Genomic DNA, 26881 nt, shown 5'->3' with positions numbered 1-26881 from the left:
CTGGCGACTAATCTCCCCGAATTGCCATCCCACCGGCGAAAATGTAAATCGCCGGTGGGATGGTATACACGGAAGTTGCCTTGAGAGGAAACTTCCGTGACTAATCTTCCTGTGTGCCAGAGCCCTTAAAGCTTACACAAAAGTAAGCCATCAAAGCAGCCAGACAGGTGGGGGGGCCACACCAGTTGGACAGGACTGATCTAAGGGAAAGGGTACACAGGGCAGATTTTCAGCCAGTGGATAAGGCAGGCTGACAATTTGCCTCTATATTTAAAAAAAATCTTCTAGTTGTGCCTGCACCTGGAAGCATTGAATCCACCCAGGGGCAGGTCTGCGCTTATCTGCAGGCTGACAATCCTCCCTGTGTGCTTTTGCCCTAAAGCCTCTGGCAGAACAAGGTTTGATTCCTCCTGTAAATAAAGACAAACAATATACAACTACAAAGCTATTGACTGAAATTGCATTTATGGGAGATATTTCATGGGAAGGATGGTCAACCTTACTTATAGGTATAGGGGTTGTTCACCTTTAAATTAACTTTTAGTATCATGTAGTGGCTGCTATTCTGAGACAATTTGCAATTGGTTTTTATTTTTTATTATTTGTGGATTTTGAGTTATTTAGCTTTTTGTTCATTAGCTCTCCATTTTGGAATTTCAGCAGCAAGCTGGTGCTTAGGGTCCAATTTTACCTAGCAACCAGGCAGTGGTTTGAAAGAGAGACAGGAATATAAAAAGAGGACTGCCTAAATAAAAAAATAATACAATTATAGCCTCACAGAGCAATTGTTTTTTGGCTGCCCGAGTCAGTCGCCCCCATTTGAAAGCTGGAAAGAGGCAGACGAGGAAGGCAAATAACTCAAAAACTATAACAAATAAAAAATAAAGACCAATTGAAAACTTACTAAGAATAGACCACTGGGTAAACAACCCATTTAAGAGATATTTAAATATGTGTTGGTATCTCTTTATATGAACTTTTTGGGGTGCTCCCTAAAGCATTACAAACATGGGCAACATCTGCATACATTAGACTATTAATTTACATTTTCCATAAACGATGAGTGGTGAGAATTATGGAAACATATAGATATATACTGTAAATTCAGAGGGGAAAAATGATTGAACTTGAGGCTTTTGGGGATATGTAATGGGAGAAAATGTAGAATCCTGGAATGTATTATGGAGCACTCGCCCAGCACCTGATCTGGAAACTGGCACTTATACTGTAATGTCACCCACTGTGACCTATAGCACTTATATTTGCCTATTTGTGTCTGTTAGTTACCCCTCCCATATAGATTGTAAGCTCTACGGGGCAGGGACCTCCTTCATCTTGTGTTTATGACACTTATTGCAACTGTACCTTGTATTTATTTGTATTTATTGTTGTACTTTGTATTTATCCATTATATTTAACCCCCCTGTCTGTATTAATGAATCCTACTGTACAGCGCTGCGTACATAAGTAGCGCTTTATAAATAAAGATATACATACATACATACATACATAAGTTATTTCAAGCAATAAAAAGTATTTTCTGGTTGCAAAAAAAGAAAGCTAAGCACCCATGCTGAACTAAAAATTGTGATTATTATAAACTCATTTTGGGAAGGCAGAGGGCTGTACAAGAAATTCTTATATTTCCACAAGTATTTATTCTGTGCTCTCCATATATTCTGTGGTGCACATATTACACATGCTGTACATTCACCTTCAAGTAAAAGCTAGAATTGCTTGGCCATAGTATGAGTGTTTGTGCGATTTGGGGCAACTCTGAGTGGAACATAGAACTCTTCAAATCCATATTATATATATATATATATATATATATATATATATATATATATATATATATATATATATATACGGTAAATTTAAAAAAATGCTCTTAAAAAAATTTCTTTAGTCCACCACCAGATACATTTAAATCAGGCAGTGGAACTGAGAGGGATACTTTGCTCAGCTGCACAGGCAGTACAGCAGGCCCTCCTGTATATGTGCCAATTGCAGAAGGAAGGGGCAGGATGAGGTCCATTGCCTAGAGCAGCACCGCACCTAAATACAGCCCTGGGTATAACTGACCTGATATAAAACTGGGAATGATTTCTATTCATCTACTATTGTGCAAACTGTTGTGTAATTCCTTAAACAATCCACAAGGTGTCTCCAGTATAGTTTAAAAATCCTTACTGCATTAAAAACGAAACATTATTTTTTTTTTATTTATAAAGCACCAACATTTTCCACAGTGCTGTGCATAAAGGTACATAATTTACAAACAAACAGATACATTAGGTCAGGGATCCCCAACCATTTATACCCGTGAGCCACATTTAAATGAAAAAAGTTTTGGAGAGCAACACAAGCATGAAAAATGTTCCTGGGGTGCAAATAAGAGCTATGATTGGCTATTTGGTAGCCCCTATATAGACTGTCAGCCTACAGAAGGTTTTGTTTGACATTATACTTGGTTTTTATGCAACCAAAACTTGCCCCCAAGCCAGGAATTCAAAAATAAGCACCTAGTATAGAATGATGTAGCTGTGGGGAAAGTGTATGTTGGAAAAATATGTTAATAAACATGTTAGTAAAGAGGTAATGATTCAGCACATCAGTTTTTGCACATAATATTCTGTTATGGGATATCCCATATCTGTGTGGTTAGCAGGTCAGTGTGTAAGCTTCGCAGAAGAGGGGAGTTTTAAGGGTAACATTTGTATCCAAATAGCTGATACAATAGGGGTCATTTTTCCAACACAATTGCATTGTTTTTTTTACACACAATGCAGTGTTTTTTCATATAATTTCAGTCTGGATTCATCATCAAATTGCTTGTGCCCAATTCTTTAAGAGTGAGTTTGCTGCTTCAGTTACACATGCTGCTGCGGGAACCCTACATCTACTGCTACCTTAAAGGAACAGTTCAGTGTAAAAATGAAACCGGGTAAAGAAGACTATGCAAAATAAAAAATGTTTTCAATATAGTTTGTTAGGCAGAAAGGAATTCTATAAAGGCCGGAGTGGGCAGATGTCTAGCATAATAGCCAGAACACTACTTCCTGCTTTCAGCTCTCTAAGCTGTTAGCAGTCTGTAACCAATCAGTGACTTGAGGGTGGGGCATATGAGACATAACTGTTCAGTTAGTTAGCTTTTGAATCGGACCTGTGTGCTTAAAAACTGAACAGTTATGTCCTGTGTGGCCCCCCCTAAAGTTACTGACTAACTAAGAGGTTAGAGAGCTGAAAGCAGGAAGTAGTATTCTGGCTATTATGTTAGACATCTGCTCACTCCAGCCTTTATAGATTACATTTTTGCCTAACTATTTTAGAAATATTTTTTATTTTGTACAATCTATTTTACCCAGTTTCATTTTTACACTGAACTGTTCCTTTAAAAGCAAAATTTGTAAGTGATTATGGGTTCTAAAATAATTTTCTAGTTACTATGGACTTTAATGTATAAGTGCATAGAGTTAACATTTGCGGTGGGACCACAGAGAACACTTGTTGTAACTGGGCTCTGTTAACTTATGCCTTCCAGTTAGGTGGAACCACGGAATAGCAAGAAACGCTTGTGTGTAAGATCCCTAGTAATATTAAGGCCTGTGCGCTGGTGTTTGTCAACATGTGAACTGCGGTTAATAGCCTTGAAGCAGTGGTGTACGTTCATTTGATATTTTGTTTTATTATGTAAAATGTAAATCTAACTATATAACAAACATAAATCAGATGTTTATTTAATCATATACAATATATTGATACCCATATACCTTTGCAGAGATGAGAACAGGACAACATTTCCTATAGAAAACTAAAACATAAAAGCAGTTTAAGTGAGAGTTGTTCATTGCATACCCTTGGTGTTACACAATTAGGTTAATGTGTCCAGGAAGCTTTTCTCTCCACTCAATTCTCCTTACTTATTGGAGCTGGCACGTTTTTGTGCAGCATTTAGGGGTACAGACTCACTGTACCCACTATAGTTGGAGACAGAAATGTTCTTTTTGTGACTTCTTTGTTGGATTGTATAGAGCAAATTGCCATTCTGAAATGTTCTCAGTTACTGTTACTCAGAGCTTCCCAAGGTATGACCCAGGCACCAGTCCTATTTTTCCATTTCTCTCCACAGTCCACCAGCCATCGTCTCCCTCCTCGAGCACCCTAACTACATCTCCGGCTGTGATATCCAGCTCATCTGAGTTCTAAAGTGGAAGAAATGTCAGAGCATCACTGTAGGTTAATAATGAAATTTTAACAAGAGCTTTTATTCTTGAAATTACCAGGTTTATATCAGAGTGAACTGAATTTTTTTTCACATGAACAATTGAAGAATCTATAATTAGAAATTAGTAACTTTTTTACTGTGAGTAGAGTTTCCAGATGTTCCCTATAACCTTCCCATGCTGGCTAACCAATTGGTAATAAATTAATCTTGCTTCTTTTAACACCCATACTTAGAATGCATATTTGTTAAAGGGGAAGGCTGGCATCCCAACCAAAATTTGTTAAACAGCCCCATACAATACAGAAACTCCTAATACACCTATTATCGGTTTCTTCAAAAAGTATGAATAAATACCATTTTTATATGCTGAAATCCAGCTGCAAAATGATTCTTCTCTTTCTGCATCATTTGAAATCCTGGCAGGGGAGGAGGGACTAAAACACTGATGTTACAGATTGTAACAACTTACACAGCTTACATCATTCTCCATAGCATGAAGGATCTACATAACCCACAATGCATTGCATTGTGATGTTTCTTTCCTTATTAGCATCACGTGTGCAGAGAATTGTGTGATTTGAAGGATGCAGGCTGAAAGCAGGCCGAGGAAAGCCGACTACTGTTACATTTTTTTTGAGTCACAAAGTAGTCAGCAGCAGAACAGGGGGCCAAGCTTAGGTAACTGTTCCAAGCCATATTATTCCATAAAATTCATATAGAGCTTACGGTGTGTTAGGGTGGAGTTCTCCTTTAAGGTAAACTGACCCAACCCAGAATTCTTGAAATTAACGAACCATTAGGGTTATGACACATTGTGATTAAACTGCCCACTGACTGTAGTGCAGCATACTATCCTGAAAAGGCAATTATGGCCCTAAATCCATCAATAATGCCAGCCAAGACAATACAATATCTGCATATTTTGTTCATTACTTTAGCACAGGTTTCATTTCACTTATGTTTCCTAAGTAGAGGGGCAGTTAACACTGCAGTGAACACATTATACACCACCATCCTACCCTAGCTGGCTATCAGCGAGATAGGGCAAGGCATATAAAGCCACTGATGCTACTAAGCAAAAGTGGAGGAAGAATTTGAAAGTGTAACAGTGGAATAAATAGAAAATAATGATTATACAGCATATTTTGTGGAGAGACTAGCATTGGGGAGTGAAAAATATAGGCAAAATGGTACATGGAGCAAAGGAAGGTCTGGCAAAAGGAAAGGAAGAGGGAAAGTGGGATTAGCAGACATGGTGAGTAAAAGAGAAAAATGGCTAGGAGGTGAAGGAATAAAATGAAATATGACCCAAGCAGGAAAGGTTAAAAATGGGCAATACAGGAAACAGCATGGAATGAATGGAAATGGAGCACTACAAGGTGAAATGCAAAACAAACTGTTATTGCCTACATGCATAAATTATAATGATTTACAAACAGAAACAGGGATGGTATTACTTTTGCCAGGTGTTTCTAGGGTGCTGCACCACCTGCTCCCGGCACTTATAATGTGAAACATAGCGAGACGAGGTCCAGAAGGGGCCAATGCCGATTTTTCTAGGAATTTGAGGGTTTTTGATGCAGGCAACATGTATGTGAGGTAATACATCACACACTGATGATTACTTTAGTAGGGTTTATGAGAGGTGAATCATACAAATGCTTGTGTAAATGTGTAAATGTCATGTAGAATAGGTGTCACTCAATGTCCTGTTAGTATAAGAAGGATGTACAAGGTATCTGTTTTGCAAACCAGCAGGGTATATATAGGAGACATGATACAGTCTGTTAGTTTAAGCCAGTTAGTGTAAATAAGTCTGATTTCATGGGGTTTTTAAAGCCTGCAACTGCCCACCTCCTCTGATGGCATTACAGGCAGTGAGACTGGAGAAAGGCCCTGCTATATGTTCAGCCCAAAAGCCCTGCACAACCTACTTGACTGTGCCAACAGTAGTTTGTTGCCTAAACTCACTCTCTTTACTAATGTGAGGTCTATAAAATTACTTCTGGTCAGTGTAAGTGCAGTGTGTCAGTAATAATAAAATTAATTGTGGGATAGGGACAACTGATCTGTAACAGTGATTTTATAAAATGAACAAGACAGATGAACATATTGAATAGTACATGGAAATAGAGAACAGTAAGGCAGAGAGAGGCTTGATACCATGGATATACAGGCACCTGTTATAGAATAGAAAAAGCTGTTTAAAGTTACCTGAGCACTGTAATCATAAAGAACACTGTAGTCTTCCACTTCTGCTTGTGCAACATGAGCTGTAGGTATACTGGCATAGACTGTTTCTTCTTTCGCTGAAAAAAAACCAACTTGATATACTAGGATCTTTGCTTTTAAAGTTGGGCAGCATTTAGTATTCAAAGCCAACCTCCAGAATTTAGCATAATTGTTAGCATACTTGCCCTTTCCTTCAGTAGTGTAGCTAAAGATACAACCAGTTGTGCATATTTCTGTCCAAATGTTACAGTATATGCATCACTGTACTAAGCAAGTCATGTGGCCCTGAATGCAATATAGTATCCCTGGAAGTGTAGAGTCACTGGTACACAAGGCCTTGTGTTTGCTGTGGTCCCCTTAGAGGGAATCACAGAGATCAAAACACCTCAACTGCTTTTAAAGGAGAAGTAAAGTATAAATCTCCTTTAAGTAGGACTAAAGTTAGAAACATGGTGGGTACCAAGTTGTTCTTGTAGCTTATTGCCTTGACTAACAGGGCTTAGCGTTGCTCTTTTTTTAAAAAATGCACTGGCCCAGGGTACATTTCCTGTAAGCACTGCCCCTCCATATTGTTCCTGTGTCCCATGCATCCCTTACACTGCCCTGGGCACCCGTGGCATGCCTTGCACACCAAAACAATATGGTGGTGTGATGCTTAGAGACATATTAACCATAATTTTTATTTTTGTTTAAATCCATAAGGGTCTAGATGAATTAACATCAGATAGTGCAGGCTGCTAAGGATTTCATGGCCTGCACAGTGCAATTAATGGGTTGGGTATAGGTCCTCAGCTATGCAATTTTTTCCATTGCACTTAGGGGAGGGAGAAAACAGAGAAATGGTGTAAAGAAGCTAGTAGAAACAACTTAACATAAAAAAATTAGGTTTGGAAAAGCATCAGGCAATCCCATAGCACAAAAGCTTAAGGATGCAGTACACCTTAAAATAACATTTAGTATGGTTTAGACAGCAGTATGTTAAGGCAATTGCCAATAAGTTTTCATTTTGTTGCAGTTTTAAAAAAAGTTTAAAAAAAAAAAAAATTCTACTACTCCCAGGAAATAAAAAAAAATCATAGCAGGGTCAGTGACTGGATAACACTTTCAGTTGCAGGTTGAACATATGCAGCATGGTAGCATTAGTAATTCAAAAAAACATACAAAATGAATAATGAAGAGCAGTTAAAAAGCCACTTAGAATAGGTCCATCTATAATATACTAAAAGTTATTTTAGGTGAACTTCCTCTTTAACAACATTAATGTAATATAGTAAGTTGCAATGAAATGGATTACATTGCACCTGCAGTGTCAGATTCTGGAATACCTATTCCTGTCTATCCCACCCACTTCTAAAGCCAAACCTATTGGTATAGAATTATTGGCATAGAGAGATGCAGGAAACATTGCAGTGAATTAATTCAACCAACCCTTGTCCTGTCAGTTAAGTTACATAGTTAAATAGGGTTGAAAAAAGACCAGAGTCCATCAAGTTCAACCCTTCCAAGTGAACCCAGCACACACAAACCTATACTGATCTATTTATACACTCACATACATAAACCATATATACCAACATCAATACTGACTGTAGATTTTAGTATCAAAATAGCCTTGGGTACTATCTACAGTATGCTTGTCCAAGAACTCATCCAGGCCCCTCTTAAAGACATTAACCTTTATCTGCCATTACAACATCACTAGGAAGGGCGTTCCCCAACCTCACTGCCCTCACCGTCAGGGGCGGATTTCCAAATTGGCCACCCCGAGGCCGCCCCCGGTCGCACGCCCCCCCCCCCGAGTGCGCATGCGTGCGCGATACAGGGGAGAGGGGTTTGTGCGCGCATGTGCGAACAGCGGGGGGGGGATGCGCGCGCGTATGCGCAGTGGGACAAACTTGCATACGGAGCAGTGGGGAGAAGTCCCCCCATTGCTCCGTATGGGTACAAAACTTTTTAGATTTTGGTGCGGCGGGGCGGCATGCCGCCCCCAGGTTTCTGCTGCCCTAGGCCCGGGCATTTGTGGCCTCTCCACAAATCTGGGCCTGCTCACCGTGAAAAACCACTTACGCTGCTTCAAATGGAAGGTCTGTTGTTCTAATTTAAAGGGGCCTCTGGGGTGCTGATCGTTTTTACAGGGAAAAAGAACATCCCCTTTCTGCCTATAATCCCCTCTAATGTACTTGTACAGAGTAATCATGTCCCCTCGCAAGAGCCTTTTTTCCAGACAAAACAACCACAATCTTGACTGTCTAACCTCATAGTTTAAATCTTCCATCCCCTTAACCAGTTTAGTTGCACGTCTCTGCACACTCTCCAGCTCATTAATATCCTTCTTAAGGACTGGAGCCCAAAAACTGCACTGCATACTCAAGGTGAGGCCTTACCAGGGAACTATAAAGGGGCAAAATTATGTTCTCATCCCTTGAGTCAATGCCCTTTTTTTATATACAAGACAGCACTTTATTTGCTTTAGTAACCAGAGAATGGCACTGCCTGGAATTAGACATCTTGTTTTCTACACAAAACCCCCAGATCATTCTCAATTAAGGATACCCTCAAAACACTACCATTTAGTCTATAACTTAAATTCATATTATTTCTACCAAAGTGCATAACTTTGCACTTGTCAATATTGAACCTCATTTTCCATTTTGCATCTTCCAGTGGCAGCATCCTGCATGGAACTTATAGCTTTGCACAATTTAGTATCATCAGCAAAAATAGAAACAGTACTCTCTATGCCCTCCTCCAGGTCATTAATAAACAAGTTAAAAAGTAAAGGACCAAGGACTGACCCCTGCGGTACTCCACTAACAACACTGGTCCAATTAGAAAATGTTCCATTTATCACCACTCTTTGTAATCTATCCTTCAGCCAGTTCTCTATCCAATTACAAATATTATGTTCTAGGCCAATATTCCTCAATTTGATCATTAACCTTCTGTGAGGTACTGTATCAAACGCTTTAGCAAAATCTAAGTAGATGACATCCACTGCCATTCCAGCATTAAAGTTCCTGCTCTCCTCCTCATAAAAGGCAATTAAATTAGTCTGGCAAGATCTGTTACACTTAAAACCATGCTGGCACAAACTTATAGTATTGTGATTTGCAATGTATTCAAGTACCCTATCCCTTATTACCCCTTCCAAAAGCTTTCCTACTACTGATGTCAGACTAACAGGCCTGAGAATGGGATCCCTTAGCTGGCTCCTCAGTTGTATAGACCTATGATTTCAACAGGATTTCTCCAGGAATGTTTCTGAAGATTTGAAGAATTTGAGTTACTTCTCACATACTCACCTGCTGGGGTGTTGAAGCCTGCTTGAAATTCTGTCAAGTTTTTGGTACTTCCTCCACAGCCAGAAAGCAAATTTGAGATCCTTTTAACACAGTAAAGATATTAGATCAGATGTTTCTCAATATATTGTTAAACTGCTAATAATCTGTATATATTTGAAGGGAGAGCCTATCTTTAAGTTACTTTTAGCATGTTAAAGACTATCCTATTCTTAGCAGATTTTCAATTGGCCATGATTTTTTTTTTATCTTATATAGTTTTTGATTAATTTCCCTTCTTCTACTGGTTACAGTTTTATTGTTACTGTTACTTATCTATATTTAGGCACTCTACATTTTATCTTCCAGTCTCTCATTCAAACCACTGCCTGCTGAAATTGCAAACCTCAGAGTTACTCAACAAAAAGCTAAATCATTTAAAAGCCACATACCAAATGCAAGTTGATTCAGAATATTCTGTATACATCATACTGAAACTTTAATTTAACTTTTAGTATGTTATAGAATGAAGAATTCTAAGCAACTATTCAGTTGGTCTTGGTTATTTATTTGTGATAGGTTGTGAATTATTTCCCTTCTTCTTCTAGATTTTAAATGGGGGTAGCTGACCCCAGCAGCCAAAAAACAATTGCTCCGTGAGGCTACAGTTTTATTGTTATTGTTACTTTTTTTTCTATTCAGACCTAATTTGAACCCTAGCAACCACATAGCTGTTATAACTACAAACTGAAGAGGTGCTGAACAATTGATAAAATAATTAAAAAACTACAGATAATAAAAAATGAAGACCAATTGCAAATTGTCTCGGATTGACTGTCTGAATCGTTCATAACATCAGTACCCCTCTCTAATTATATGTATATATTAATTGATTGTGACCACTTGGCACTGGGTTGGGCTTGAACCACCCCTGTGTTTATACCAATGGGCACACCTCAAACAGTGTAAATACAGTGTAAATATATGGAATTGACCTGCGTGTTTTTTACCCCTCGTAATCATGCTCTGAAATTGATTTCTTGATGAAATAAATCATGCTAATAGATTAACTCAGAACATTTATATATATGTGCACAGTTTGCGTGTTTTTTAACTTAACTTTATCCATGACACTGGTTGACATGGATTAATGAATTAGGATCCTTATATGTTAGTTTGTACAACAATTACTACTTTTTAATGTAATATGAATAAAAAGTAATGTATGAATTTATTAATAAGACAAAGCACAAAACTATTGCCTGTTTCAAGCATGTCTCCGAATATCACTCTCTACATTATACTAAAAAGTAACTCAAAGGCGAACAACACCTTTAAAGGTAAACTACCCTTTTTAGAATGCTATTAATAGATGACAATTCTATATAGCCATTTTGTGGGATCTACTTGGTTAACTTCAATTTTTTTTCAGTAATACATTTGCTTGTGAACAAATAAGTTCTTTGTAATACATTCCATCTTATATGATGATAAAAATACTTAGTACTTCACAAATTGTTTTGTTCACCAGTTTAAATGTATGGGAATGAGCTCTCTATAATACTATAATAGAATGAATTTAATTCCTACAGTACAGTCTCTTTATGAATTATTTTTTTTGACACATGTCACTCTGTGCATTGTTTCTCTGTAATATACTTTTCATTAATCATTTCTCTATAATATACTGTGAAAAAATATTGTCTCTATAATGTCCCATGTATGAATTATTTATCTATTGTTTTCTTTGCATGAATTACTTATTAATTTACTACAATAATCTGCCTGTGTATGAATTTACTATCTAGAATAGTCTACAGATTAGTGCTCTATTATATTATGTGCATGGTTTAGTGTTACATAATATTAGATGAATTAACAATAAATAATACATTGTATTTATTTTTGAAAGATGTTGTTAATTACTACAAATATTTTTTAGTTCTGCATAATATTCTACACATGTTTAGATCTGTGATTGTTAAAATTCTGCCTGAATGTGTATTTGTTCTCATTAAAATTTAATGGTAGTATTGAGCAGCATGTGATATTTCCTAAGAGAAAGTGATGGCTACAGTATATATAGGGAGAGTCAAGTATATATATAGTTTTTAAGGCATCTCCACAAATTAAGTTGTATAGGAATGTGGAGTAAAGGGGAAATTCCTACCACAACCCACCTAAAACTGTTAATTCATCAGGCATACTTTGCAATTTTTTCATATAGTACTTGGTGCTTTAGAAAAGCTTTCCTTCCATCACTTTCATTACACCTCCTGTTACTTCTCCCACATTGACCTACAACTGTTCTCAGTACTGACCAGGTCCATTTCGATGCTGCCCTTACCACTGACCTCACTCATACTTAGGAAGGGTTATGTTGGGGGGTCTTCGCTAGTAAAGCCAGTAAAATTGCAAAAGTAAACATGCAGCTTATTTTTGCCACTTCAGGCTAGTCATGCATCAGGTTGAGTACCTGCTGAACAGCCACAAAGTGGTTAGGTTTAAGGTGGAAAGTTATGATATCTCCACCAAGCATGTGTTCCATGGGTGCCCTGCCTGAGTACCTGGGTCAATAGACAGTCACTATTTCTTGGGCTGGTGGGGGCTATTGGACCTCTGTATACTTGAAATTCCAGCACCAGTTTTGAATCCCAATCCAGGCCTGCTGGGTCAGGTTAGATGTTAACTTGCAGGTAAGGTCGGGCACTGGGGACGGGGAAGGAGCAGAGTGGTTCAGCAGGTCAGGGGAGGGGGTCCGGTTCAGGCATGGGTCTGGCCATGCAGGACTCCCTCAGGGAAAGTATCAGAAATGCTTCTGATACTGACCGTAGCAACCTTTTTTCCAAACCATACAGAATTTTTAACCTACACAGTACTCAGAGTTTCCCATCTTTTACCTTTTCATCATCTTGTTACTTCCTCCTTGCATATTGGGGCCGATACTACTCTCAGGAAGAAAACCATTGCAGTAACCCTCATAGAGCACAGGTGCTAAAGGCAAGACAAAAGAAAAAACAATGCTTAAGAAAAAATGATAAAATTAACTCACTGCACCATAGTATACATTATATTGTAACAAATCCCTAAAGTGTGAACAAAGCAACTTCAGAATGAAACTGTATATCTGTGATGACATCACTAGGTTGCACAGATGCCAGCATCTCCATGCCTGTGCCACAACATCACCATGTCTTGAACCCATTCTGACCTTGCTTCAGTACCCTATTACTATGGGCCAAATTTACAAACATTCAGAATTTTTTTTCGTTTTCACAAATCATACTTTTTAGTGCCAAAAATCGTGTATTTTACTAATTACTCAAAAAACAATGTTTTCGTAATTTAATTCACAAAAAACTCTAATACAAAACTACACCATCTAAAAGCTGTCAAAGTCATGTAGAAGTCAATGTACTAGGCAAATTGTAATCTTTATTTAATTTGCGATTTTAGAGGCGTTCATGATTTTTTTTTGTTTGTAATAGCATGAACATTTTTACAAAATGTCGAGGTTTTCATATTCTTATTTGTATTTGTTCCACATTTTTAATCGTTTCTATTAGATCTTTCAAAAAATAAGTCAACATTCGTGCTTTTTTAATTTGTGAGTTTTTTCATGGTAGAAAAATCCAAGAACATTACACAAATTTGAATTTTGATAAGTCTGGCTCTAAGTCACTGGCTGTACTATTGTTACCTGATATTTTGGTTTATTTGACTATCCTGATGGCTATGTGCCCTGACCTGTGCCTGAACTGTGACAACAAATCTGTTCTGTTTAGCTGCGCCATCTGACTATTACCTGATCTGCTTGCTTCCCAGTGCCAGCTTCCTCCTCAGTCCCTACTTCCTGTTCCTGCTAACCTGCAAGAAAGTGTTGTTCTAGGGCTGGACTTATTCTGGTAAGTTCCTGGGTGTGCTATTATTGTTTTATAATTGTTAGTGCTCATCCTGTGTCTGTAAAGCAGTGATCTCCAACCAGTAGCTTGTGAGGAACATGTTGCTCACCAGTCCCTTGGGTTTTGCTCCCAGTGGCCTCAAAGAAGGTGCTTATTTTTGAATTCCTGGCTTTTGGGCAAGTTTTGGTTGCATAAAAAACTGGTGTACTGCCAAACATAGCCTCTTGTAGGCTGCCAGTCCATATAGGGGCTACCAAATAGCCAATCAGAGCCCCTATTTGTAACCCCATGAGTCTTCATGCTTATGTTGCTATCCAACTCTTTTTACATTTGAATGTTGCTCACAGGTAAAAAAGGTTGGGGATCCCTGCTGTAAAGCACTTAAATAAACAGAGAGTGTGAGACTGGCCCACCAGGATACCAGGGAACTCCAAGTGGGCACAGGTGTCAGTGGGCCCTCCTGCTCAACGTGGCACATTTCTGCTGCCATAAATGATTTAAAGGCATTTCCCAGTATGTGGTGGTGTGTTTCTTCCCTTTAAAAGATGTATCATGTCTAAGGTGTCTGCAAAAGCCTATGGGTGTCACAGTTCTTGGGATTTAAGTTAAGAGTTACTCAAAAACAATGCTATCACAAGCAATTTCCAGCATGTACCTGGTGGAACTTTTCCTGTAGTTTTACTCTGTATGAAAAAATCAATTTCGGTAGTCACGTCGCATTGCTCAAGGGTCTGTCTGACCTCCTCCATCATCTAGAAATACAGGGCATCATTTAGCACAGCAGTTTTAGGGCCTCAGGCAGAAGTGATGTTGGTAGAGCCTGTGATGCCCCAGGGTGTAACTGTCAGTAGTAAGTGCAGATCAGTACAAGAAACATCTTTTGTAATAATGAAAATGAAAACAAAAAACACACCAAAAAATGTTGGATAAAGCTGCAACATTTTAGTCCCTAAAACAAGAGATTTGTTGGAATTGTGAGGACACAATCAGCTTGCATTGGCTGCTAATTGAAGTGTTTTAGATGGGTGGGAAGGACAACGTCAGCGCCTGGACATGGAGAATCTGTGATTATTTATGATAACTGTCAGGTTACCTCGTCATCACGCACACACTGGCTTGAGAAGTGGTTGCACTGAACCCAGAGGGAATTGCGCAGAATGCTGATTCTATCTGTCTCTTGCAGTTGAAATGCCTGCAGAATAGAACAGGCGGTAGGTAAAGAACAAACTTTTTTACCCAGCACTCACAGCTCAGAGGGCATCAGCACTATAAGGATACCTCGCATGTGTTACTGTGCTCTGTCTCCCACTCAATGCGAGCTTTTTCCAGAAGTTCTATATTGTTCTTATATAGCCGATCTAGAACAAACCCAAGGAGTTATATTGTTGTGGAGTTATATCATATAATGGGACATAAGCACTAAGTATTTCCATATTTACTGTAAGACTGAAGTGTTTAATACTATGTTCCTGATATTTATTAATAACAAGATTGACTTGATTGATGGTGGAATATAAGAAGATGTGACCAGTGATCTTTAAACAAAAATGTAAATGATACAATATAATATTCTTTATTAGACAGTTGTACATAATGTAACTTCCTTCATTCTCGGGGTTTATTTGAAAACAATGCCATCACATGCAATTTCCAGCATGTTCCAGCAATGTAGGTCAATGGGGGACAATTTCATGCACTTTAGAGCCATGTTTTTTAACTGCTTTAAAATGCAGTGCTAAAAGTATTCCAAAAATACTCATGTGTCCCCACCAACATACTACCAAGCTACTGCTTCTTTCATACTAAGCTCCAATAAGGCTTTTATAAGTATGAGACATTTTTTCCTATAATATAGTAGTCTCTGCAATGCTTTTACCCTTCATAATCGATTTACCAAAATTGTATGTGTGTTTAGGGTGGGTGACTGTACCTGCTTCTTCTGCTGCATCCTTACAGTGCTTTGCTTTGTTCTGGCTCTGAAAATAAAGAATACTATAATAAGAGATTAAGTGCACTGAAACAAAGCACAAACATGTCATCAAGTCCTATTACAAAATGCTTCATACTGACAAATTAAACAGCTACAATAGGCACATGGAAGCTACTAACAACGTACTGAAAGCCAGAAAAAGTAGCAATTTACCTATTAAAAGTATGCTATCAGTTACCTGCTGTTAGTGTTTTTTGTGCAAAGCCTGCATTATTTATGGAGCTGGTATACAGTGCATTAAATGATTTGCATAGTTCAGTGAGGTTTACAATGAAATATAGAGATTCATCCACAGATTTATGTTGTTTTATGAAAATAAAACAAGATATATATTTGTGTTTTATTGTAATAGCAGGAGGTTGGTTTATTCATCACATTACTTTTTGTTTTACAGAGTGAATTGACTTTAATATTGTTTGCAGAAACACATAAACCCTGGAAGGAAATCTAAATGAACATGTAGGAATTTGCCAATAACACCCTGAATACACAACAGTGACATCAAGTGGTGAAATTGCAAAATGATCTTTGTTAAATATTTAGTTGTTGATGTAATGGATGTAATTTTGATTTTCATAATGTAATTTTGGCATCATTTTCACAAGAAATTAAGGGCATTTAAATATAACATTTCTGTTTGCAACGTTTCCTTGATAAATATCGGAAGCACTATGATATAAATACATTTAGCATATTTCTTTCTTTGCATTTATGGGGGTACTGGTTCTTTTGCCATTATATTGACATAATTGACTATTGGATAAGCAATTACTTTAAGATTGATAGGTATGGGATCTTTTATCCAGAAATCCAGTATCTAGAAAGCTCTGAATTATGGGAAGGACATTTCCTATAGAGCTTATTTTCAGCAAACAATTCTCTTTGCAGTAAGCTACTTTTTCCCTGTAATATTAAAAAAGTCACTTGTACTTGATCCTAGCTAAGCTGCATGATTCATATTGGTGGCCAGTGATGTAAATAAAAAGGAAGCAGACCCCGCAGGAGGGGGGGGGGGCAGCTTCCTCTATATCTACTTTACTCCGGGGAAAATGTGTGCACCCCCTGCCTATGCTGACACATGCCCACACACAAGTGGGCACAGAGGGGGGAGTGGGTGGCTTCCAGTGCACGAGGGCCCTTGGTGTTTGCGGCAACATAATCCTATTGGCTTCATTTAATGTTTACATGTTTTACTAGCCTTATGGTACAGAGATCCAATTAATAGAAATTTCTGGATAATTGAACCTATACCATATAGAAATAAATAGATGCACATACTGTATATATGCTGAGCAGAAAATCTGTATGAAGAATGACACTGAAATACAATTTACCACTGTTTACACAAACCATTGTTTTATAAAACAAAATGGGGATTATGTAATAAAAGACACTAAGTTTGCCAGGAGCAGTAACCCATAGCAGCCAATCAGCAGGTAGCATTTACTGGTCACCTGTCTACAAGCAAACATCTTATTGGTTGCTATGAGTTACTGCACTTGGGCAAACTTTTATTAAATATGGGGGAAAGCCTACAAGAAGCCTTAAAGTACCTGCACAGCTTCAAGTCAAATATTACCCAAAAAGCCACGTAAATATAGTAAACATGAAGAAATCAGCACAGTTAGTAAAATTGTGCAAGTTATTTCTTAAATTAAATTTAAATACCACAGTTTCTGTTTCACTGCCAAATCTATTGAAGTGGAACATTTTGACAAATTCCAGAGTAACCCTGGCTTTTTGTAAACAGCAAGCTCAGTTAAAAAGGAAATTTGAAGTTATTTCACAGTTATTTCATTTTTGTTATATACACATCTTTGAAAATATGCCCTTATGTGCCACCTTCTAAAGGCAGGATTGTATTTTCCCAATACCAACTCTTTTAAAATCTACAAAACCTTCCATTTTACTTTCACCTATTTGAGTATTTTGATATTTCTGTGTATAGTGTAAATGGGCCCTAAATAATTGTTTATCCATGAGTATACGTGTATGCTGTACACTTGTCAGACAAGGGGAATTTACTGTACATTTCTGCAGGCACAGTCAGAGAGTGCTTGTAATCCAATCCATGTTTCTTTGTCCTCAGAATAAGTGCAACAGTGTAACTGTATATGTAGCCTTACCACACCCAAAGTAAAGGTTTTCTGCTGGGATGAGGGAAATTATAAAATGTTTTTATAATGATATAAAAGCAATTTCACAAATCTAGAATAGAGGCTCTGAGGGTGAATGGTTCTGTGCACTATTTATAGTAATCCCACAGTATGACTACTGAAATCATTTGTTAATAGGGCCCACCACCCACATACACACACAAGCAAAGTAGACAAAGAGATGCTTATAAGAGGCTATTATTGCCAGCTTGTTGGATTTTACAAGGTAGTGGGTGAGGGCTAGATGGAACCATTTTATTTTTAAGTTCAGAAACACTTTTTTAACTACACTTGTGATAGAATAATCAGTTTCCTAAGGCTCTTTCTAAAAAGTAAATATGCCCCGTCTCCATATCTGTAGGCTGCTGTTTACACAAACAAGATACAGGCTTGCAGCCTTGGCACTGTTTTACATACATATAGGGCTCCCATCAGGGGTGTACAGGGAGCATTGCTGGCATTTGAGATATTAAAGTGTGATTAATGTGCCACTAAAGGTCAGGGCTTGAAGATGAGCAGGGCTTGGGCAGCCTATGAGTGTGTTTCAGCATAAATGGGTGTGGCCAGGCAATTGGTGAATGTGGTTATGCATGCACAGGGGATTTTTATTGGGGCCCAATTATACTTGTTAGCTGAGTACACCATCCAGGGGGCCCTGGACGCCAATGGTCTGATAATTGGGGCCACCTGGGGGGGTGAGCTCTGCTAACTAAGTAGTATGGGGTCACATGATTATTGATGGCAGCCATGCTTACATGTAAAGGGCCTGATGTTAAACATTCCTTGCTTTGTTACCTTTTCTATTTGCTTTGGGTTTCCTAAAGCTACCAGCCGTTCATAGTTCTGCTCAGCGTCCTCTGCTTCTCGGCACCTCTGCTCATAGCTCTTTTTTGACTTAACAGAAAAAAAGAAATACAATGAATTGTCATATTACAGAATCAGATATACTAAGTTAAGAAAACACTTACATCCATTGTTTTCTTGTACAAGGACACTTTATTCTTTTGCAGGCGTTCCATTGCATTCTCATACTATGGGAGGAAATGAAATTACCAATTAAATCTCTGAATTTTCCTGTATTTGCCTGCAATAAGCAGCCGTCTCTAGTGTATATGATATTCTACCAACAGTTTTCAATGTAGTCCATTTGTGAGGTCCCTCAGCGGAACTGTTGAATATAATCTTGGCTAAATGAGGTTAGATATTTCTGCCACATAGGGATATAGCATTCCGACAGGGGTACAGAACAGGTAAAAACCACTTAAATAAAATTTGCCTTTACCTTTTTGATTTGCATATGTAGTGTTTATGGCCATGTGACACACATTCATTAAGTGTAAGTATGGTGTGTATGAGTGGCCAATTCAAATGAAGCTTCAATCCATATTGCTAAAACAGTAGGATCTGCTAACCTTGTTACTAGTTGGAAATAGAGAAAGTAGTTTGAGGTGGTACTTATGGAACTATGTTTGCTTTGTGTCGGCAAATAAACTGTCCCAATAAATAATCCCACTATCTCTTCTATGCAGACACATAAGCATGTACCCATGTACTGAGGGTAATATTTCTTACCTTTTTTCTTACTTCTTTCTGTCGTTCTCTGAACTCCTCTAAACTCTGTATTTCTTCTCTGAGTGTCACTGCCAGCTGGATGTGTGAATTACCTATATTTTCAATCTCTAGGGCCAGAACAAACCATATTATAAATAGATACAAAACTAAAACTAGAAATATACAGTATATTTATGATTTAAGGGCCTTGATTAGTACTCACGGTTTTTCAGTGTTTCAAAAGACTCCTGTAATTTGCTAGAATAAAGATACAAATACATTCAATTATATTGTCACTTCATATCCACATGAGCTATTTAAAATAGGTTATCAGACCCATTTTAAAAATAAGGCAGGTCTATGCCCAAATGTATGGAGCCATTTGCTGCTCCCTGTTCAAACACTATAATAATTTGCTATGACTTGTTATATATCTAATAGAAAACAGTGTGATAAAACATGAGATTTATGTACTTACAAATACAAACTGCAAAGTCTTCCTGATTATATAAGTTTTCAAAAACTAGTTTATGCCACATTTGTACCAGCAGAATTCATACATTTAATGCATATGCATAGCTCATTTACGAACATTACATGCTGTTCAAAAATCCAAAGCTGCATCTATTTAAATGCTATTTACAAAGGTACTAGTGTCAATACATGCTGCTTCATACCAAACTTCTGAACAGGACCCTTTATCCAGAATGGTCGGGACCTGGGGTTTTCCGGATAAGGGGTCTTTCTGTAATTTGGATCTCCTACCTTAAATATTTTAATAAAATTATTTAAACATTAAATAAACCCAATAGGATTGTTTTGCCTCTAATAAGGATTAATTATATCTTAGTTGGGATCAAATACAAGGTACTGTTTTATTATTAGAGAGAAAAATTGAATAATTTTTAAAAATGTGAATTATTTGATTACAATTGCATCTATAGGAGATGACCTTTCCATAATTCATAACTTTCTGTATAATGGGTTTCCGGATAAGGGGTCTGATACCTGTAGTGCGCAAAATAAAGGGACAGGGTCAGACTGGCCTAAAAGGACAAGGGGAGAAATCCCAGTAGACCCTGCCCCCAGGCTGTGGTTGGGGAGGTGAAAGCGCCCAGTGGTGTGTGGCTATGGTGGCAGCTAAGGTTTGCAGCAGTGACAGGGGCTGGGTGGTAGATGGTGCATGCTGTGCCTACACATGTTGGAACTGATACCTTTCACACTCAAATCAACATAAACATAACGTGTGTACTACTTACAAATGAAGATGCAAAATTAGGGTCCAAATTAGTAAATCACTTAAAATTTTTTAGCACACACACTGCTTTATGGGTGCCTGCAATTACACTATACTTCTGGGAAATTGTAGCACTGTAGGTAAAAACATAGTTGAACTGTGTGCGATTTTTGTATTTTGCACTTGCTTTGTTGATAAACCTTAATGAGTGTTGGAACAGTCCTGCATTTACCGGATCTTCCAAACAAGCTACATATTCTTATCTCATATATTTACAACACCATATAAGAGACAGATCTAAACAAAGACTTTAATAGCTCTATACATGAGACATCGTTATTGGAGTAAAGTACAGGCACACTTTATGTCTTCTTTGTGGAGAATTATTGAAGTAATTATTGAGTATTGAACCCAGATCATAGAGATAATTCTGATAATTAATGAGAGTGCAGGTTTTATTTCATCTCTTCTGAGCTGCCAACCACAAAATGCGAAGTGCAGCCTTTAGTGCAGTTGAGGGGGTGTTAACATCTCTACTTCCTGTAACTGCTTAAAACGGTATTCATTATTAGGCACCCATTATATGTACTCAAGGGAAACAGCTACAAATCAAGTGACCAAGACAGTAATAGCCCAAACCTTACTTTAAAAACTTCTACAGTTTAGACATATTATTTTATACATAACATATTCAACTAGAATGTAGTTAGGGACTGTACAAATGGGATGTACTCATATGTAACAAAATATTACTATTAATAATAGGGCTTTAAAATCTAGAAGATTACCACCCTTACTTAAAGGGGTGGTGCCTTTATTATAATAAAGACATTTATTTAAAGCCATTTACATGATACTTGCAATTTTGTCTCATTAAAAAAATAGTTTTTAATATATCTACCTGCACTGGTAGTGCTGCATAAAGTATCTTCACTCTGCCGGCCAGGGGACTCACATTGTTACTGTGCATGCCCCTTTACTGATCTGATTGGCTGAATTGCGGCAGCCAATTAGATCATGGATATGCAAATAAAGGGGGCATGTGCAGTAGATCAATGCCAGCGCTTCCTCCAGGCTGCTCGGGATGTCAGAATGACGTAGACAGAACCTTTGTCAGCCAGGGTGTCGGCGATCCTGCTGGCTTAGGGCGTAACTCATGAGGAGATTAGTCGCGCCGTAACATCGCCGGTGGGATGGTATACGCAGCGCCGCGAGTTGCCTAAGTCGCCCGATGTTTCCTCTTAAGGGCTCTGGCACACGGGGAGATTAGTCGCCGGCGGCAAAACTCCCTGTTCGCGGGCGACTAATCTCCCCGAGTTGCCTACCCCTGCCATCCCACCGGCAAACATGAAAGTCGCCGGCGGGATGGCAGACGCGGCGGCGCGATTTCGCGCACATCGCCGAAAAAGACTCGCGAGTCTTTTTCGCGATTTCCTGAAATCGCCCCGCCGCGGGGAGATTAGTCGCCTGTGAACAGGCAGTTTTGCCGCGGGCGACTAATCTCCCCGTGTGCCAGAGCCCTAAGGCAACTTCGCCGACTTCGCGGCGTGACTAATCTCCCTGTGTACCCCTGCCCTTAGGTAGAGAGGAGAGACCTAAGGATCTATGCAGCACTACCTTTACAGGTAGATATTTTGAAAATGATCAATTTTTTGGATGAAACCAAATTACAACTATATCTCCTTATTTATGTAAAAATGTAATAAAGGTGAACCACCCCTTTAAAAACAAGATTGTAATAGAAGAATAGTGAGAAATTGCATAACTGCATTGAAGTGACACTAAGGGGCCCATTTACTTACTCACGAACGGGCCGAATGCGTCCGATTGCGTTTTTTTCGTAATGTTCGGTATTTTGCGATTTTTTCGGAAAATTATTGCGACTTTTTCGTTACCAATACGATTTTTTGCGATTTTTTTCGTAGTGTTAAAACTTGCGCAAAACGTCGCGCCTTTTAAGTTTTAACGCTACGAAAAAAGCGCAACTTTTCGAGCAAGTTTTAACGCTACGAAAAAATCGCAACTTTCGGAATGGCTACGAAAAACTCGCGTTTTTTCGCGCAAATCGTATTGGTAACGAAAAAGTCGCGATAATTTCCGAAAAGTCGTAAAGGCGCCGAAAAAAATCGCAAAAAATACGAAAAAGTCGCAAAATGTTCGTTTTCCAATCGGAATTTTTCCAATTCGGTCGGAATTCGTGTCTTAGTAAATCAGCCCCTAAGGAAAAAAAGGCTAACAGAGTGCAAAGTCCTATAGATCTTAGTGTATTGATTGCTTGGAGTTCAATAAGGCTGCAGGAATTAAGGGGCAAAATACTGGCTTTTAGGGGCTTGCAGATATTCTTTTTTGCAGACTTGCACATAAAAACGTGTGTTTCATTGCAAATTAGTCCATTGTGAGTTATCTGAATCTGTGCCACTGGGTGCTATAAGTATTCCAGAGTAAGTCAGTTTGGGTGCCATGGTGTACATTTCTACCGCAGTAAGCTTAGACAACTGATATTCTTCTATTGGAGTTATGATACAGACATGTGACTGGAGTTTTTGACTTGTTTAAGTTTTAGTTTACTTTAAAACCCAGATGAGTATAGGCAGAAAGCTTCATTTCGTTTGCAAAGGGAAATTTAATCTGTGGTTTTTAATAGCCTGTTCGAAACAGGAATGGGAAATAGGATATTTATATATCTACTGAAGATTTTTTATGTATTCTTTTTTATGTATCTGTATACCAGTAAGCAAGTTTCCTGTTTGTGTACTGGCTGCCTTCTGAAGGGTGATATTCCCTAAATCCTTATAATACAGTTTCTTTATTTCTTTTTTATATAAAAGCCTGTGACAACACTGCTGCAAATAAGAAAACTTTTAACTGGTTAACTCAAGTCAGCATCATTGCATTCAAGTCTAGCCCTTTATAAACTGATGTGCAGCAATACAGCTATACAGAGAGCTTTATTTATCAATATAATTTAACATTTGCACTGGACCTGCCAAACCACTTAACATACAGAGATAAAACCTCCATGAAGTCCACTGAAACAACATTCCCAATAGCCAAACCATAAACAATTTAGGGCTCATTTATATATGCAGACTTAGTAAACAATGAGTGTCCAGTTGGCAAAATCAATGCAACCACGCACATTTCTCCAGAAACCATATGCAATTGCATGGAGGTGTGTCTGATGTAATTTAAGGTGTCAGGTATGTAAGTGATGTCTGTGCCAAATTCTTTAGGCGCATTTGTGTGGCGCCTATTGAGGCAGGGCACAAAGGAGCCACCTCTTGGTCAGGATGTGGTGGTAGCTCCAGGGTCCCCTGCTTCAATAGGTGCAGCAGCCCCTCATTTTCAACAAAAGGCAGGAAGGACTGAGTGGTGCCAAATGCACCTATACAGAAGTGCAAAGAGTGCATTTTTATGCATGTAATTTTAATAAAAGTCTTTTTACCCGCAATCGGCAAAGGGCAAGGAAAATGCATTGAAAAAGTATTTTTAAGATTGCTCTTACTTGATCTCAGTTTGCCCTCCCGCTTTCTTTGCAATTTGAACTAATTCTTTCCCATACTTCTCTTCTGCTTGTGCTCTATTTAAGTAGAAGAAAAAGACATAAAAAAATCACATAGAGGCTCTCATTTACATAAAGGGATATATTGCTTTAATTTACTAAACGGAAAAAAACACAGAGGCCTAATTTATTTTAAGCATCTGACACATAGATGGATAGATCCGAAGCCCAGCAGTCAAAACAGTTTAGGAAGTGGGAAGAAAGAATTAAATGCAGCCAAAGTCACTTGCTTTAGGTGGTGAACAACACCTTTTGTATTTATTTTAGTATTTTAGGTCCACAAGGGATTTGAAAACCAGCAGTGTAATAAATAGATAAAACCATGACTATTTAAAATTACAATAACCTTGGACATTATTTTGCTCTGCATTACACAGATTAATTTATTTGTGTTTGAATTAAATTACACCAAAAAATATTTAAACGCAGTATCAACATGTCATAAAAAATCATTGTAGCCAACAAACAAAGGCTTCCTGGTGGGCCTCTGTCACTCTGACTTTGGGCCACCTATTTGGTGTCACTGCCCTATGATTTATGGTTATGATATATATGTTTCCCTTTGCTTACATATCACATCCTAACTTGGTTTTATCCAAAAGGCAAAATAGCAATAAACAAGATGTTATTTTTATATTAATTTAATGCATTACCTTTGCTTCAGAAGATCCTCCACATCTTTGCACATCTTCCTTCCATCAAGCATTCGTTGTAGAATGATTTCATATCCTGTATTCAGTGTGAGGTCGGTGCACTAAATTCAGACAGAAATGTAAAGCTGCCTAATCTTAATCAGGTCAGAAAGAAACTAGACATAAATTCAACAACAAGTTTTTACACCATCAATGCGTAGGTTCCATTGGCAACTGTCACTTGACTGTTCCCTACCGTGTTTCCCCGAAAATAAGACACTGTCTTATATTTTTTTTAAGCTCCAAAATATGCACTAGGTCTTATTTTCAGGGGATGTCTTATTTTTCCATGAAGAAGAATACAGTACACATTTATTCCATCGTTTGGGTGAGATTTATCGCCCAGCCCTAGGTGGGTGTCTTTTTTTCGGGGGGTGCCTTATTTTCCGAGGGGGGTGAAAAATCGTGACTATTTTTGGAGAAGGGGCAGTCCCAATAGCAAGGTTAGAAGAGTTGTAGGGCTTACCATAAATGTAAGGGTGTGTCTGGGCATGATAAGAAATGATCAGGCTAGTTCTTGGGCTTGTTCTAAATATCCCATAATTGGGGCAAAATTGGAGAGGATCAGGGGCAGGCTGGAGGATGAACAACTAGAGATTACAAATTTACCAGCAAGTATATTGTCGGTAAATTTGTAATACTGGCCCCCAGCCCTGGATGGTATTTTAAAGAGACACTGACACCTGGAATTAGACTCTTTTTTACATTTATTATAACATTGTCTTTGCATGATATTCTTTGACCTTGACATTTATAATTTTGTCATAAAAGTATTTGCCCAATGCTTTTACATTACCCATCTGATCCCCCATGTTCCTCTATGAGGGGGCGGCCATATTTGTGCAGCAGGAAGCCGTGAGCATTAGAAGCTATAACTGACAGGTTGAGAAGGGACAGTCAAGTTGGCAAACCAGTCAGGTGTAGGAACTTCAAGTAACAATTACTTACAAAAGCAGCCCTATTAGTGAATAACGATCAGCGTGACCTATAGGTAACTTTTAATGCACATTAATATTTTGAAAATTAGTTTTTTTGTGTCAGTATCACTTTAAGGGCTAGACTGGCGAAATACTGGCAGGGTGGCAAACCTAGGTAAGACATATTAGGATATTTCACAGGTGCCTTCACCTGTCCCTCCCTTTTCTGTCCAACAGCCAACACTAACATGTTCATAAATTACATGCATAGTAACAGGGCACAGCAAAGTTTGCTGGACCTATACTAGATCTCACACATTAAATGGTGGTAAACCCCAAATACACAATCTCAAAATAGGAGCCATGCACTATATTTAGAACCTTAGTATTAGAATAAAAGGTAACTTTTTGCAAATATCAATGTGGCAGTTCAGGTTGTGTTAACATGTAATTTACAGTTAAGGAATGGATCACTGTGTGTAAGTAATAGCCAATGATAGGGTTACAATTCATATGACTTATGTAGCAAAGCTCTACTTTGCGGGGAAAGAGCTTTAAGTAGACTGTGGAGAGGTCATATATAAGATGCTGTGAGTAGTGCGTGTATATAAAGCAGAGTTTTTTCCGTTGGATTCCTCTTTTAGAGGTCCACAATGTGGTGAAGACCCCCTTAGTTCAAAATGTAGATAAATACAAAATTGCTGTCAGTACTTAAATGTAATAAATAAGACTTGTCTCTTGCACTGTCTAATATTTTTCCAGGTTTCTTGTGATTTCTATGTGAGGTTCCACGGGTGGAGTTAATTAACTATTTATAAGTTGGTGCGTATTTTTAAATATGGTGATATGTGTTTTTCTCAGATTAAAATATGGCGAAGAGAATTACCGTATGTGTTCCAACAGTGTCTGAAGTTGCTAGCTATATCTTTGCCATTTTTTTCAGGGATACAACAATGGGGGTGCCATTGGTAGGGGCCCCATGAGTGTAGGGGGAATGGAAGGGACCTGACTGGTGAGTACTTAAATAATGTTGGGAAAAATGAAAATGACTTCTCTGTGGGACCCAGTAACATAAGGTTGTGCCACAGACCTTCTGTTCTGAATTTGTCTATATATCTTTGTACAGAAAAACTCTC

General features: G+C 38.1%; 1 protein-coding gene across 2 annotated transcripts in view; it reads right to left on the bottom strand.

The window, feature by feature from the left end:
* Positions 1–3336: 3336 nt before the first annotated feature.
* pstpip1 (proline-serine-threonine phosphatase interacting protein 1) overlaps positions 3337–26881 on the bottom strand; it is a 49187-nt gene continuing 25642 nt past the window's right edge. The window contains exons 3-16 of one of the 2 annotated variants that reach the window (XM_031899116.1): positions 24790–24890; positions 24080–24154; positions 19561–19595; positions 19359–19465; positions 18755–18817; positions 18582–18680; positions 15571–15616; positions 14919–14998; positions 14734–14832; positions 14296–14392; positions 12639–12732; positions 9763–9842; positions 6443–6537; positions 3337–4205 (exon numbers count right to left, since the gene is read on the bottom strand). In XM_031899116.1, the coding sequence (XP_031754976.1) occupies positions 4074–4205; positions 6443–6537; positions 9763–9842; positions 12639–12732; positions 14296–14392; positions 14734–14832; positions 14919–14998; positions 15571–15616; positions 18582–18680; positions 18755–18817; positions 19359–19465; positions 19561–19595; positions 24080–24154; positions 24790–24890 (1203 nt within the window). In that variant the 3' untranslated portion in view covers positions 3337–4073. The remainder of the gene's footprint in view (positions 4206–6442; positions 6538–9762; positions 9843–12638; positions 12733–14295; positions 14393–14733; positions 14833–14918; positions 14999–15570; positions 15617–18581; positions 18681–18754; positions 18818–19358; positions 19466–19560; positions 19596–24079; positions 24155–24789; positions 24891–26881) is intronic. The other variant, XM_018092383.2, reaches the window with a different exon arrangement.

The sequence above is a fragment of the Xenopus tropicalis genome, chromosome 3 (assembly GCF_000004195.4).
Source record: "Xenopus tropicalis strain Nigerian chromosome 3, UCB_Xtro_10.0, whole genome shotgun sequence".
Taxonomy (NCBI): Eukaryota; Metazoa; Chordata; class Amphibia; order Anura; family Pipidae; genus Xenopus; species Xenopus tropicalis.
This window is presented reverse-complemented; position numbering and strand designations above follow the sequence as displayed.